This window comes from Mus caroli, unplaced genomic scaffold (assembly GCF_978045245.1).
Source record: "Mus caroli unplaced genomic scaffold, Mus_caroli_1 scaffold_9, whole genome shotgun sequence".
NCBI classification, from domain to species: Eukaryota; Metazoa; Chordata; class Mammalia; order Rodentia; family Muridae; genus Mus; species Mus caroli.
Genome location: NW_028227264.1, coordinates 117784015 through 117800150, shown reverse-complemented (window position 1 = coordinate 117800150; position 16136 = coordinate 117784015). Strand labels below are relative to the sequence as shown.

General features: G+C 46.0%; 1 protein-coding gene across 9 annotated transcripts in view; it reads right to left on the bottom strand.

Moving 5' to 3' along the window:
• Saxo6 (stabilizer of axonemal microtubules 6) overlaps positions 1-11691 on the bottom strand; it is a 28366-nt gene extending 16675 nt beyond the window's left edge. For 2 of the 9 annotated variants that reach the window (XM_021173915.3, XM_085843193.1), the window contains exons 1-7: positions 11388-11564; positions 10351-10465; positions 6319-6692; positions 5160-5294; positions 2214-2348; positions 1071-1165; positions 892-991 (exon numbers count right to left, since the gene is read on the bottom strand). In XM_021173915.3, the coding sequence (XP_021029574.1) occupies positions 892-991; positions 1071-1165; positions 2214-2348; positions 5160-5294; positions 6319-6692; positions 10351-10465; positions 11388-11405 (972 nt within the window). In that variant the 5' untranslated portion in view covers positions 11406-11564. Of the gene's footprint in view, positions 1-891; positions 992-1070; positions 1166-2213; positions 2382-5159; positions 5295-6318; positions 6693-10350; positions 10466-11387; positions 11567-11616 lie in introns of those variants that run through there. The other 7 variants (XM_029482911.2, XM_085843195.1, XM_021173913.3 and 4 more) reach the window with 6 other exon arrangements.
• Positions 11692-16136: the final 4445 nt, after the last annotated feature.

The following is a 16136-nucleotide window of genomic DNA, read 5'->3' as shown; positions in this document are numbered from 1 at the left end:
GCTCCTGTCCTGCACAGCCTGGGCTAGGCTAGCTGCTCCTGTCCTGCACAGCCTGGGCTAGGCTAGCTGCTCCTGTCCCGTGCAGTCTGAGCGAAGCTTGGGTAGACAGTTCTGAGAGTAGCTGCAGTGGAAAAGTCTGAGAGCCCCCTGAAACAGAGCGCTGAGGAGGGTGTGGCAGGCCACTTGTCTCACGGAACCAGCAGCTCACAAAGACCAGACCCAATCTACCCTCTTTGCAAAGATAGACAGAAAAGAATATCTGTTATTATACAATCCAACCCAAAAAATGGTTTAATTTAGCTTGTGCACATGAGAAGGGCTGAAAAGTGTCCAGATAAGTTTTAAGACACGAATTATACAGTAATATAGACTTTCTACCATTTGTCCTTTGACTAGAAGCCCCGCTTCTCAACAGGAGGCTATAACTGCCCTCTCCTCTGCCCTATCTTTAGATCCCCAGCTTCCTGCTACATCAGGACACCCCGAGAGTAGAACTCGAACCTCGAGCTGCACACGCCCCTTTCCTACACGCTGCAGGGGTGCACACTGTAGCAACCTTCCTGGACCATTCATTATTGATAGAGAGAACTTTTAGTTCAAAGTAGGTCCGGATGGCATGAGGACCCAACCAAGAAGGCCATCGTCCTGCAAATTGAACTCATTAGAACTATCTGATACTTAATGGCTTAAAAAAATGACTTTGATAACCAATGTCAATCTCCATGGGGGTCACTGCTATAAAAACAGTACACACACCGGTAAGGTGACAACTACGATTTTAAGATGGTGGGATTTGGGGTGCTATTATTGGACCATCCATCCTCACACTGTGAATGAAACTCATGGTGCAGTGGCTGGCTCAGCCGGAAGAGCGTGTGCGATCAGACTCACCTGGTTTGACAGGTTCTCCTTCACCCGGGTCCAAGCTCCAGCTTTATAGAAATACTGGGCTGGGCTCAGGAACTTTGCTCTATATTCAGAATTCACTTTTCTGAGAGAGACAGAACGCAAGTTAAGTATTTTAGCAAGTTGACCACCCAGACATGACCGTTTCCTGATGAGCTACGTACCCAAGCCTTTGGTGTCGCCATGAAGCAGGCTTCTTTACGGACTGGTCTGAGTCTTCCGACGCCATGTCTACTTCTAAGTCTAAAGGCTCATCTGCCTTATTGTATTGAAATGGAAATAATTTGAGCGTTTATGCTTAGAGATGTCAGACATACAAGTAAAAACATACATGTTATAAAGGTAGGCCTGGAAACTCTACTACATTTTTTGCTTGTAGATGTTTAGCTACTGAAGCAAACAAACAAACAAACAAACAAACCCAAATCAACAAGTTTTGAAACCAAGGAGTTTAGATCCCTGATTTTATGGGGTTTTTTAAAGATGAATTTAAAAATCAACAAATATCATCAAAATATTAAACAATGCTACCACATATTGAACAAAGATTTTGAATTAGCCCTTAAATTTATAGTCAAGTGATCAGTTATTAAAGCTTTGCTAATTAGCACATTGTTATACAAAATAACACTCCCCCTCAAGAATGTCATAGGTCAATAAAAAAGTGTGTGTGTGTGCTGTGTGTAATGCATGTGTATGTGTGCATACACACACACACACACACACACACACATACACACACAGGTACATAATTTTACTTTTAGTCATACATTTTCTACACTCTGCGATGTCTCTAGCCTAATGTCATAACTCAGAATATCTGTAAATTCACACACAAACTCAGGGGCTTATTTTCACTGAAGTAAATGATATTAATTATGCTAACTATAATTTAGCATAGTAGAAATTTTCCCTTAAGATAAGTGTGTGCTCTGTTTAACGGCTACTTCTTTAGAATACACGTCTCCATCCTTCCTGCTGCCCTGCGGCTCACACTACTGTAAGCCCAGTCGTCTGACCTTGGACTTGGGAGACTTACCTGCTGCCCTGCTAGGTATGGTCATGCTGCATTAATTTTAGTTATCTATGTATCTGTCTCCCAGCAGCCTAAGCGCTGCGGAGCCTTGGCATGTCTGCATCCTGTCCTCTCAGTCTACACAGGACCTGGCTCCACGGAAGGAGTCAACGACCACCTGGCATCTACTGAACAAATGAATCAATGCTAGAAGAGAGAGAGCCTCAGGCAGAAACAAAGGCAGGCATGCAGAGGCTGAGACCTCGGGGAGGAGGTCAGAGCTGGTGGGTACCTTCTTTTCTGGAGTCAACATCTCCAAACTGCTGTTTCCTTTCAAATACTCTCTTGACTTTGGTTCCTTCACTGGAGTTAAACCCTTGAAATTTCGCTTGTATTCAGTCTCATGGATGAATGTATTGCCTTGGAACTGTGGAATAATTTGGCTTTTATTACGGAAAACCTTAAAACAAACAAAAAATAGTTACATTTTTGGTTGGTTACTAAGTGGTACAGAACTTAGGTGGTTAATTGATCTTTTTTTTTAATGTGTGTGTGTGTGTGCGCATGTGTGCGTGTACGTGTGTGTGTATGTGTGTGTGTGCATGTGTGTGTATATGTATGTGTGTGCGTGTATGTGTGTGTGTATGTGAGTGTATGTGTGTGTGTGTGTGTGCATGTGTGTGTATATGATGTGTGTGTGCGTGTATGTGTGTGTGTATGTGAGTGTATGTGTGTGTGTGTGTGTGTGCATGTGTGTGTATATGTATGTGTGTACGTGTGTGTGTGTGTGTGCTATGACTTGTGTATGAAGGTCAGAGGATAACTCATAGGAGTCTGTTCTTCCACCATGTGAGCTCTAAGGATCAAACTTAGGCTATCATGACTGGCAGCAAATGTGTTTTCCTATTGAGCTATTTCATAGGTCCTCAGTGTGTTCTTAAAATTCAGCTTTAGTATATAGTATGTCTTTAGTATAGTATGTCTTTTGTGTTTTTTTTAAATTGGGTATTTTCCTTATTCACATTTCAATTGGTTTCCCCTTTCTAGGTCTCCCCTTCAGAAACTCCCCTATCTCATCCCCCTCCCCCTGCCTCTATGAGGTTGCTCACCCACCCACCCACTCGCACCTTCCCACCCTAGCATTCTCCTACACTGGGGCATCCAACACCCTCAGGCCCAAGGGCCACTCCTCTTACTAATGTCCAACAAAAACCCATAAAACGTTGAATTATAATACACAAAAAGAAAAATTGTATATGACTGCATTTTGGCTTCACGTGTGTCATTAGTAGCCAATGGTCAAATGTCTGTACCTGTTACTATGTTTTGAGTAAACAGTCAAACCATGATCAAACTCTTACATAAGCAAAAATACCCCAAACTCCTTATCTGATCTCTCCTTCCCAGAGGTCCTCCACCTCCTCCCACCACTTTAGTAATGAGATAAATGAAGTTAAGTGTATTTTCATAATATGAACAGACATTAGTTTTATTAAAGTAATTGTTGTCAGCTCCACAAATTATCTTTTCCTTGTCTGAATTTCCCGTTTTCTGAGAGAACCTAAGATGATGCTGAGATGTTCAAGCTGGGACTTTCTCTTCTTGCCCCTTGCCTGCTTATATTTAGCATTTTCATTGAGGTAAGAGAGAACACCCAAGAATTCCTATATTTCTCTTTTAGAAATTCTCTTTCATCCACAATATTCAATATGGTTTCCATGTGCTGGTGTCGTGCCACTGCTGACAGTGAAGTCACAAAGAAAGGGAGGGTGCCAGGTAAGACATCCATGACCCCTGCCTCGCAACACTGACTAGCACAGACCCAATCTGAACAGTACATCTTCTAGGGACAACACAACCTCCAGGGCTTTCCAGCCAAAACAAATCCAACTCCTTTAAATATTAATATGACAACCTTACCAGAAAAGGCACCTGATTAAAAGCACACGTGTGGCTCCTTAGAGGGGCACTGAAAGCTTGTCAGCGAGCTTCCATGACCTCAAAGCACATGTGCTTTGAACTCACAAAGAGCGCTTGCTCCAAAGCAGCCCTCTGAACGCCTCACTTACGGGAGCAACGGGCTCAGGACCGAGGAGGTTGCTAGTAGTTTATTTTACACTGTGCTTCTGGCCCTCTGAAAGGGACATTTCTGCCAAATGCTCTCACTGGCATGTAAATTTTGTCAAGCAGGCTTTGATTAGAATCAGCTCTAGCTTATAGCTCAAATGCTCTACAAAAACAAAACACAATTTTCAAGAAAGGCAAAAATATCTTCAGGAGCACTTGGTACCTAAGAACACTTGAGAGCAGGCAACAGAGGCACTGCTCATACTTAGCAGGTCACAGAAAGAGGTCACGTCACTTTGCATTATACCTCACATGACCCTAAGACGTATTGTGATAACAAGTAAGCAAAGCTTTCACAATTGACATGGTCAGTGGAGTGTCCGCCGAAGCGCACAGATGCTGTTGCCCCGCTGCATCTACATCTTCCTGTTAGATCTTAGGTACAGAGTATACAAGGAACATGCAATACAGGCAAAATGAATTGAGGGCATGTGGAGGTATGTGTAGACTTATTTAAAAAAAAAAATCAGGAAAAAGATAAAGCTGTCATGGGCTTCCGAAGCTGAAAGTATAGTCAAAAACATAAGAAAGGATTCAGTCTAAGGACACCCCAGAGGACAGCAGCACTTATCAGAATATTTATTAGCAAGATAATAAAATACTAAAATTGCACAAAATATAATGAAATTTGTCTCACAAATTAGTCCATTATGCCTTTTGAATTTTTGCAAATAAAAACTCAATTACTGCCATCATTTAACTGACTCAAGGGGACAATTATATGCAGTGCTACTTTCAATATATAGATGTCCAAAGCAGTTAGTCTTCCTTAAAAAATAGACATCCTGCAAAAACGTTAATAAACAATTTAGAACATAACCAATTGGATGATTAAGAAGACAGTGACATAAAAACATCCTCTGGCGTGTGAACTCGCCACTCCCCCTCGCTGTCACTGCCCCACCTCCCACTTAGAGGGCCTGGCAATGCTGATCACCAATAGCACAGGACTGTGTAGTATTGCCACTGTAGATCATGAGGGAGAGCAAGAGCCTAGCCAAACTCTTCCAGAACTCAGAGCCAGGCCCAGGTCAGTACCGACTCTTTCCACGTAGCCTGTACTCACACATAAGTCAGGTGAGAACACTCAGAAACGCATCTCTTGAGCTACCTGATTGGATGCAAACACTGGAGCGCTTTCTTTACAGGTCTTCCAAACAAACTGCCTTTGGTATTCAGAATTTCTCAAGGCATTATTCGTGGGAGCAACGGCCAATCCAGCTTTCTTACGAAGATGCCTATCCAACTGTTGGGGGAAAAAACCCACTTAAAGGTATTAAGATTTGCTACACAAACTCCTTTTAAATCTAAATTGCGCTGTAAAGCATGCGACACGAGCTTCATCCCTTTAAGTTTTAAGTGTACCTTACAGTTTTGCTAACTACATTCAGACAGCAGCATGGCAAACTTTTAACTTTGAAATCATCACTTTTACACTATCTAAATATTTAAGCCTGCTATTATGCTACTAATGCATCTCAAAAAAAAAAATAGAGTAGAGCCATTGCTCAGTTCCTTTCTGCCAATCATTCACAAGTAAATCTACTATCAAATATAAATAAATAAATCATAGCACCTCGCCCTGTCCACACACCTCTGTGGCCCCCTTCCCTCTGCCCACCAATCTCACACATCACCTTCCATGGACCCCTGCATGCCCTGGCTTTCTCAACAAGTCACAGATTCTCCTCCAGCACTCCTGGGTGGCTCCAGGCTTCCAGTCAGTGGCTGCAGTAAATTAGGAAGAGGGCAAGTGCCTGGAGAACGAACTGTGGAAGGCAGTGAGATGTCCCACACATGCCCCTGACACCTCTGCTTATGTGCTTTTGGGGACCTGCTGCAAGCCAGCTGTGACATAAGAGGACAGAACGGCAAGATCTTTGAGAGCCAGCCAGAACTCTCTTCCTTTTGCCTCCTGACAGCTGAGATTGTTTGCTTTCTTGCTGGTACAATAGGAAAGTCAAACAAGGATAGGCCCAAGTCAGCTGAGCTCCCGGCCAGAGAAACGGCCTACTGCCCTTCTGCCTCAGCACGACCTCGTCCTGGGGACTCGGCTGCTAGTCTCTGATGAATAAAATCCAGAGGCAGACTGCCCATGTAGGGACGGCATGTCTTAGTACATCCAGTACACAACAGCAACCAGTAAGAACAGAGCCCTTCTCAGTAACTTACAGCAGCCTGCTGGCGTCTATGCCAGAGACACAAGACAAGAGAAGAACCAATAAGAAACCTAAATATTCATTTAAAAGCAACATGGTGGCTCTTCCTACCCTGGGATCTATGCTCTCGGAGAGAGGTTTGCTGGAAGGTCTCAGCTCCACATCTGCGCTAACTGGCGCATGGCTTCTCGTGACACCCTGGTGCTTTTCCACAGTGTCTGAAGCCCCTTCAGCTCTGGAGTCCGCAGAATGAGACCGAGTTCTCTTGGGAACCCTGGAGGCCTCTAGTGAGAGAACTGTTTCTTGGTTGGCATCTCCTCCTTGCTCAGCCTCTTGTGGCTTTGGAGTTCCAATGGTCTGGGGTTCTGGTGGGACAAGCACACCCTTCTCTCTGACGGTTCCATTCCACTCCAGGTATTTTGAAATCTGAGGGTCATGGTAGGGAACTCTTCTTTTTGAAATAAAACCTGGTTCTTTCGTGATCCCTACAAAACATAGAACATGAAAGTAGCTGCTACTAATGCTCATGGTCAAGAAGAGCTTTTTAAAAAGCCTGAGAGAGATGGAGTTTAACATTCAGTTGAGAGAGCAAGATGGCACTTGCCACCAAGCCTGACAACCTGAGTTCAGTCCTCAGGACCCCTCTGGGAGAAAGGAAAGTCAACTCCCACAAGTTGTTCTGTGGCTTCTACACATGCCTGTGGTGCACACATGCATGCATGCAGACAGACAGACACACACACACACACACACACACACACACACACACACCCTCCTCCAGATTGTAGTACCTGTAAAACCTAACAAGATATAGCTTTCAATATCAAATTATTTTTGCTTTGAAGAAGTATTAAAGTTGAATGCTGAGGTCAGTGTCCAAGTTGTTCTCATACAAGTCACAGGGGTCACTAGGCAAGAGACCTGGCGCCAGCAAGTGCATGCTCCCTCAGTTTCTGGTTACCTTCCTGCGCTACTTAACATAACAATAAGCCCTGGTCTGTCCACACTTGGAACTTTTCCCAAAGCTTCTCTTAAGCAGAACAGACCAAGATGAAAGGAGATGAGGTGTCCCCATGCTAGACCTCGGCCCTCCTCTGCCTTGGTTTCCTGAGGATTAAAAAGAATGAACCTTTGACAAGAGCGAAGGTACAATTTCTCTACATCTCTGTCCAGGAGGCAAACATCCAGGACCTCGGCCTTCTGCCGAGGTGTGTGGGCTGAGCGAATGCCCTAGTTCTGGCCATTCTTTAAACAGGAGGAGAGCTGCTCCCGCCACAGAAAGAGCACGGCCACCGAAGGGAAGAGGAGGTGACAGAAAAGCTGACATGAGGTAAAGCCATCACTCTCGAACCTCTCTCCGAGCTCTTTCTGCCACTGAAGCAAGAGTCCCGAGCTCACGGGCTTCCCTGACTAGTAACCCTCAATGGACAGGCACACAGAGACATCCTGGGGACAGGGTGGGCAGAAAGGGGCAATTCTGAATTCCATGTGTGCTCTTGCTGGACCTGTCATCTGTGTTTCTATCTGCTACAGCCTACATGGTCCTGCTTCCACTGCACAACAGACAGGCACGCATCTCAAGCGGCCTCAGACTATGTGTGACATAGTACAAGATCTCAGGGCTAGGGAGACAACAGGACAAGAAAGCACAAGTGTCCTAAGGGACACTGTCACAGGAAAGCAAAGACACAGAATAGAAGTAATAGAGGAGTGGTGGCCAGTTCCCGTTTGCCCATCCACCCACAAAGTTCAGGGTGGAGCGCCGGCATGCAAAGTGCACCATACATCTGAGCCCTGAATCAGGGCGTAAAGTTAGACTTGTCTCTCAGAAAGCCCGTTTGCTGTTTAGAGTGGCTTTGCAAATTAGACTATAAACATTTTCTATAACTGAATGAGCCGAGGTGGCAGCTCAAAAGTTTGAACAGATTATATATATATATATGACATATATACACTCTACCAAAATCTATATCCTTTGAAACTACTTGTAAAAGCTTAGAAAAAAGTAAAGATCAACTTTAAAGTGGGAGGAGGGTTAACAAGATTTTCCTAACGTTGTGGGGAGCACTCCCGGCTATCCTCCCCATTCTCTGTTAATCCTTAGCTTATATGCATGAGCGTTTTGCCTGCCTGTGTGTGTATATACTACATACATGCCTGGTGCCTGCAGGGCCCGGGAGAGGGAGTTAGAGCTCCCAGATATAGTTACATAGAGTTGTGAGCTGCCATGTGGGGGCAGAAACTAACCCTAGGTCCTCTGCAATGGCTCTCAACCACCGAGCCATTGCCCCAGCCCCTCTTAAGTTCTTACAGGAAGCATGAAGAGAGGAAGACTCTCCAGCCAGTGGGCCCTCTGTCCTCCCAGCTCCAGCAAGTGCTCCAGGCAGTGAGGGATGCACTGCACTGCCAGAATGGCCGGCCAGTTCTAGGGAAGCCTGCTCTCCTCGTTAACCTCCTCCCTCCCCTGCTGATCAGCCTGAGACTCCTGCACTATCACTTGTGCTTACTGAGAACTCCCAGGAGCCTTCCTGCCTTACACCATGACTTCCTTCACAATGTACCCTGCTCCAGAATGGCTTCACTTGCCCGGACTCTTCTCACACTGGCCACCTGAACGCAGCTGGTCTCAGCTAAAATGCTGAGGGGCAGTTAATCAGGTTGACCAGTTGTCTGGTGTGCAGTTATCACTCCCCACCCCATAGCTTTCAGTGAAGTGGTTATGCCTGAAGACAGTTTATTTTGTATTCTCGATCTAGCGAACCCTCCAAAGTGCAGAACTTATAAGCAGAGAGGTTTTTCCGGGATACTGCCGGAGAATCAGGAAACATCCTATCTCTGAAGTCCAGCACTATGTACGCAGCAGAGGAGCCCTAAAGAGCTACCCACACTCTTTTCTGTTCTCCAAATCTGATGTAAACACGCTCCTTATTTTACTGCCTTCCCAGACTCGTGCCCTCATGGTAAGTCTTGTTTTTCCCTGGCTTCAAACACCTAACATTTGAGGGGTTTATACATCATTCTCACACATCATCCATAGGACACTAAGTACTGACCTATGTACACAAAATCCTTACCAAGCAAGGCCTCCTTCAACCCAGGATAGTGTAGCTTCCTACAGCCCACTTTGCAAGTTTGATTTGCTCAAAATTATAATTATTGTATATCTAAATTCAGATGTATTCATTAATTTAAAATCTGGTTTTAGGGCTGATAATATGATCAGTTGCCTTGTAAGCACAAAACCCTGAATTTAACCCCATAGGACCCATGCAAAAAAGCTAAGTGTGGCCGCATGCTCTTATACTCTGAGCACTGGAGAGGCAGAGACAGGTGGACCCCTGGGGTTCTCTGGCCAGGAGGCCTAGTCTAACTGGTGAGCTCCAGGGCAGTGAGAGACCTTGTATTAAAATGGAGTGGGCAGCCTTCCTGAGGAGCAACACCCAGGATAGTTCTCTGGCCTCTGCATGCATATCACACAGGTGTACTCGCATTAATAAAAAATAAAAATAAGTTAAAGTAGGGTGTCTCAAAGCCTCGCACCTCCACTGACAAACAAGGAGACAGAGGGCTACTCTCCAATATCCTAGCTGGTGAGAGAGAAACAGTAGCTACAACAGTCAGTCCACTCTTTCAATGTGCAGTAGGAAACCTTGGCCCGAGGGCTCAAATTCTCTGAGGTCAGGAGATGCAGCCTATGTTAGAGGAAGAACATGATTTCTGAACTCATGGCACTGACCAAAACCAGCAAGTTCCAGCCATGCCTCTGTTACCTACCCTTCCATTCTTCAAGACTTTGAAAGTCCTCATCCCCGGGCTCGCTCCTCTCCACTCAAACATTTCCAGAAAAGCCTCTTCCGGAGCAACCAATCTCAGGCGTTTCCCCTTCAGTTTTACTATTCAACCTTTTTTGCTATCATGCTATTTTATATACAACCCGGTTTGTTGAGTTTCTTTGGGTTTTTTGTTTGTTTGTTTGTTTTTGTTTGTTTGTACATAAGGGATTCTGGGATCGCAGTATAGCATCAATAAATATTTGCCAATTATACATGAGCTAGTCAGCCAACACAGGTGGATTTTAATTGTTTTGTAAACAGAACCCAAGGTTTATTCAAGTTATGACAGCTATTGGTTTGCTCGACTTACCCAACTGATCCGATCTAAGTCCTGCCCATGAGTACTTTTGTCCCACTGAGGGATTATAAGATTCTGACAAATAGGACTTTTTCCACAGGAAGTTTCTCTGGTATTCACTCAGGCCCTATAATGAAAAGTGCAATTTGAGCACAGTGTAATGAAGAGGTGTTTTAAAATCCAGCATCAGAAAGAAAAACAAAAACAAAAACAAAAACAAAAAAACCTCAACCTCTGAAGAGTGTTCTTGAAAGGCCCAAGAATGAGAATTAAACCCCAGTCAAGCTCCTTAATAATAGCTAATATTTACCCAGCCCTGGGCTAAGTAGCCCCTTAATCCTCACAACCACCCGAGACAGACAAGCCGGAGTCCCTCAGTGAGGCTGCGCTATAACTGGTTCTCTGATTCCAAGGTGTGGTAACAAACCTAAGTCCTCACCACCAGAGATTTATCCTAAATTCATCGAGTGCATAATGCTATGGCTTATGCGTAGTTCCTTTTAATAAAAGGCAATTAGAGAAAGACGTGGTCCCCTCCCACTCTGTCTGGCAAGCACTTTAGAATTAAAGAGTCGGGGATTACAGGAACACGGTGGCCACCTGTTGCGTGGAAAGGCGCTAGACACAGACAGCTATCTGGAACTGTGAGCAAAACCTAAAGCAAACGTGCAACTAGCAGGCTGCACACCTACCCACGCTCGCCTCTTACTGGGGCCCGCTTCCCAAGCGTTTAAAAGACCCGCGCGCTTTCAAGTTTTGCAGGAAAGGAGCTGAATGCTATCCTCGGAGGAACCACAGGTGTCCTACACCGACAGCAGCCTTTCGTCCCACTGTCAAGGGCCCTCCTTCCGCCTCCGCTCCTGGCGACCCCAGACTGACGCCGTCAGGCCCCCATCGAACTCTCCCCACCCGCCCCTCCGCGCTGGGCCACGGGCCGGAGCATCCTCCGCCCCGCACAGGCTCCGGCCAGGAGGCTCGGTACGGCACAGGCGCGTCACGCACCCACCCCGCGGCGTCCCCGCCACCCGCCGCCCAGACCCCGGCCTCACCTTGAAGCGCACCGGCATGTCGCCCTGCGCTGCGGAGCCTGCCCGGCCGACAGTTAACGGGAGCAAAAGCCCCAAGGGGGCGGGGCGACGCGACAACACTGGTTCCCTAGCAAGATCCTGGACCCGGCGTCCCCGACGACGCGCCGGCGCACTCCGCGCCGCCCTCCCGCACCGCCTCTCAACCTTGCTCCGCCCATTTTGAGACCTGAAGACCAATGGCAGCCCTCACCGTCATTACGATTAGACCAACCAGCACTCGTAAGGGCACGGCCCCCGCTCCCTAATGGCGGGCGAAGAGCTGGCCAATGAGGATACGGGAGCTGCGGTGGGCGGAGCCCGCGGGAGCTTTGTCCAGGAGGCTGCAGGCAGAGTCCCCGCAGTGCGCTCACCGCTGACTGTCTCTGTACTGTGGCCGGGTTCGGCAAGAGCCTGCCTCACTGGTTCCAGCTCCCTGACATCACAGAACGTGAAAGTGTGCCTGGCATTCCAGAATGCACGACAGAACCCAAAGTCTCTTTGTCCATAAAGGAAATTGCCCCTAGAGTACCCGGCTGAAAAGAAGTTGCTAAGGAGAGAAGCGTTACACGAGCCTTGGGTCAAAAAGGATAGGTCCAAAAATACATACGACCTAGGATGATTCAAGTAAAGTTTATTAAGACCGCAAAGCCAACTCATCCTTTTTAAAAGTAAAATTCCCTCTGTACACCAGGCTGGCCTGGAACTCAAAGATATCTACCTGGCTCTGTCTCCGTAGTGCTGGGATTAAAGGCATGCACCACCAATCCCAACATTGGGCAGGCAGAGCCAGGGAGATCTCTGCCTGGTCTACAGAGTGAGTTCCAGTTTCGGGCTACACAGAAAAACTCGGTCTTGAAAGAATAAATAAAAATAAAATTCCATTTGACTTTTATAGGTTATTGCCCATCGTGAAACACTGCTAATTCTGAAAGTTCAGAAAAAAATTACCCAGACATGCTAAATACATTATTTAGTCGATCATAGTATACTGTGTCCTGGGCTCGCTTTCCAAGTGAGAGGCATGAATGGGAAGTTTGAAGCAGAGTGGACCCTGAGGGTAGAGATGATTAGAAGAGGCTCAGGGGAAAATTTCAGACTTGGCCTTGAAAATTACAACTGCAAGAAGAGGAAGATAGGATGATCAAGGAAGACAGATGTCTGGAGAGAAAGTTGCCCCGGTTCTTCTAGGAATAATGAATTTACCTGTTACCTTTGTCCTGTGTTGGGATGTTCCCATCAACCCTTCCCAGTCCCTTCAAGCGCTTCCTGCAGACTTGTCTTCTTGGCTCCTAATTGATGTCTCCGATCTTCTTTATTATCACGGAGATAACTTAAAAATTCATTTGAAGAAGCCACCTTGTTTCTAAAACAGAGAGAATATTAAATAAGTCCCTGTGCTGTCATGCATCCAGGAGACCTTTCGTTAATGTTAATCAGTGAGGGCAGAACCCCACTCCTGTGAATTAAAAATGACACAGGCAAGACACAGTGGAACATGAAACAAAACCCCCTGCAGGAAGCCAGCCAGGACCTTACAGGATAAGACAGAGCCAGTTCTGATTGTACACAAAGCTTTGTCACCACACAGTCTCAGGGGAAGTAGGTAGAAGAGCATAGCCTGTCTGTTTAAAAAGGAACAAAGGCGATTGGGATAAAGCTCTGCTGGGCAGGGAATCAATGACAGGAAACGCAAGTGGCCGTTGGTAAAGATGACTTGGTGACACCCAGCTTTGCTAGAGATGTATTACAGGGACTCAAGGGAGAAATGTTTACTTTGTCACGGTTAAGCAAAAATCAACTCCCCCCATCCCCCACCCCAGGGAAATGAATCAAAGATATGGGATTTTAAAAAAAAGGTTTGAACACTGAATAAATTATGTAGTCTCTGTGTTACCAACTCAACTCTTGCCTTCTCTGCTACAAAAAAAAAAAAAAAAAAACCACAAGGATGGAGTGGATTCCAAACTCCCACACACATTTTTCAGGACTCGGTGTGAACTGCCTCACTGGTATGTACAGCCATGCACGGTATGCCCAGCAGCATCACAGAGACTCTCTCCAACAGCCATATATCTATAGATGTGCTATTACTGCCGGCTACAACCATGGTAGCTGGCTACTAAGTCTCCACTAGAGAAAAAGACACTTTAGCCTGCAGCTATGTCACAGAGGACCCTCTCTCCTCTCTTTCTCTCTACTAAGCAAATGGTAAAGCATCTTAGAGAGCTCTTTGCTTTGCTTTGCTTTGCTTTGCTTTGCTTTGCTTTGCTTTGCTTTGCTTTGCTTTGCTTTGCTTTGGTTTTTGGTTTTCTGATCTCCAAAGGTCTCAGAGTGAAGCCCATTGGAAACTAATCCAGAAAGTGAGTCCTTTTAGGATAGATTCCATGTTGCGCTTCCCACAGTGGGACAGGAAATGTACCGTACCTGCTTCCTGCTTCTCTATGTACGAGCCTCCATTTCCCCTCCAAGTAGAATTCCTACAACCCCAAACAAGAGCAATTTGACCGTCCTTTTGACACATCAATTCCTCTTCTACAAATTTATCTTATGATATGGGAAAAAATATACACTTAATGTTGTTTGATGTTGACCTGATGGTGTGAGCACAGGAGAGTTGGCTAGCCCAGTGGTGTGGGCTGACCAACTCAGTTAACATCCAGGCCCAGATCCGGAGCATCAAGCTGGCTCACCCTAACATCCACCCTCTGTGCTGCTAGAGTGCTTGAAAAGGCAGGTCCTGCAGAACCAAAGCTACAGGATCTCCATGACTGGGGCAACAATCGGATATCTGAGAGGAGTCCAGCGAGGGCCCAGAATTGATGGTATAGCAGAAACCAGAGGCCTCAAGTCAGACCAGTGACTTACAGCAATGAACATTTGCAAGTAAAGAGGTGTGTATACTATGACACATCCCAGCCTCCAGGAGAGAGTGTTTTGTTTTTTAATTTCTAATTTTTATTTTTTATTTTGGGAGAGGTTACAAGGGTTGAGGACAGGTATGAAAGGACTGGGAGATGGGTGGAATTGGGTCGCATGATGCGAAATTCACAAAGAATCAATAAAAATTATGGAAAAAAAAAGATTGTTTGATGCATTGTTGCCGATCATGAAAGGTGAGTTAAAGACCACCTCGGCCGTACCTCTGAGTGAGTCTCTGTGTTTCCAGAGAAAGGAAGAAAAAGACTCAGCCTGCACGGGGGCATGAAGTTCCATGGCTGGGACTTCAGGAAGCAGGGAAAGAGGGCGGGATAAGGAAAAAAAAAAAAACGGACTTTAGCAGCATCCATCTGCTCTTTGCTGCCTGCACGTGACCACGTGACCAGCTGCCTCATGTTCCCACCGCCATTTCTTCCCACAGTGACCGACTACATCCCTTATTAAACTGTGCACCAGCATAAATCCCTCCCTCCTTTAAGTTGCTTCTGCCAACAGCAAAGAGGCACAGGCAGTAGAGCACCGTCTGTTTAAAGCAATGAGAGGTGTAACTCATACAGTAAGAGACAATCTAACTGTCCATCCACGGGGACAAGCTAAATATATATGGCTCATCTGAGGCCCGGGGAAAGAACAGGCTTTTCAGCAGATAGAGAAGTGTCAGGTGCTCTGCTACTTAGGGTCTCTGATACAGCAGCCCTGAGTGTGTTGGGTCTTCCGGTATCGAATACGGTATCTGTTAGAGTCCTGCAAGAAAACAGAAACTGCCCAGGCATTTCTGCCAAGAGAAAATTCATGGGCTTTATTTTCTTGGTTCCTGGAGAACTTTCAACGCAAAAAAGGAGAAAGAGGGATTAGTAATTTAGCAGGAAGCAGCTCACACCTCACCCGTGGCTAGGAGCGAGCGTGTCTTAGGTATGTCCATAAAGGATTCCTACCCGGAAGAGGTTTACAAGAGAAGCCTATGAAACGGGCCTCTGAGAAAGTATCACTGCCAACGTGATGCCAACACCCTGAGGAAACCGCAGGAGGCTACCAAGGAAAGGTTAGGGTTAGGGCGAAAAGAAAGCGGGAAGCTGGAGCCTAGGGTAGATTGCCACCAGGGGCTATGAGGTCTCTGGGTACCACTGAGAGGGCCAACAGCTCCATTCAGAGCATACCGGCCTCTCTCTGGGGTTCTTTCTTAGCAAACCTAACAGGGTGCTGGTCTTATGGTTTGCAGAGTCTGAACTGAGATGGCAGAAACTGGCAGGCAACTTGCCCACACCCATATAATCCTTTAAAAAAAAAAAGAGGCAGCCCAGCCCGGCAGTGGTGGCCCACACTTTTAATCCCAGCACTCCAGAGGCAGAGGCAGATCTCTATGAGTTCGAACCCAGTCTGATTTACAGAGCAAATTCCAGGACTGCAGAGAGTCTCTTGAGAAAACAAAGGAGGCAGGGGTGTCTCCATGAGTTAGTGTGCAAGAATCTCAGAGATAAAAACAAGAAGCAGAGTACAAATATGATCTGCCAACAGTTGAAATAAAGGACAAATACAGGAAAAGATGTGTGTCATGATACGATGACATTCACAGGGTGACCGGAACCCTATTAGCAGCAGCAAGAGAGAGAGAGAGAGAGAGAGGTGTTTTACGAAACCCACTTATAAGAGTATGCAAATTACTTTTAATGGAGGAGGCACACATGTTGGTATGCTGTATATGTGGAGGTCAGAGGACAGCTTTTTGGAGTCAGTACTAACAGTTGCCTTTAGGGTCGTTTTCCTTAAATAAATTAATTCCTTCCACAGGTCCCT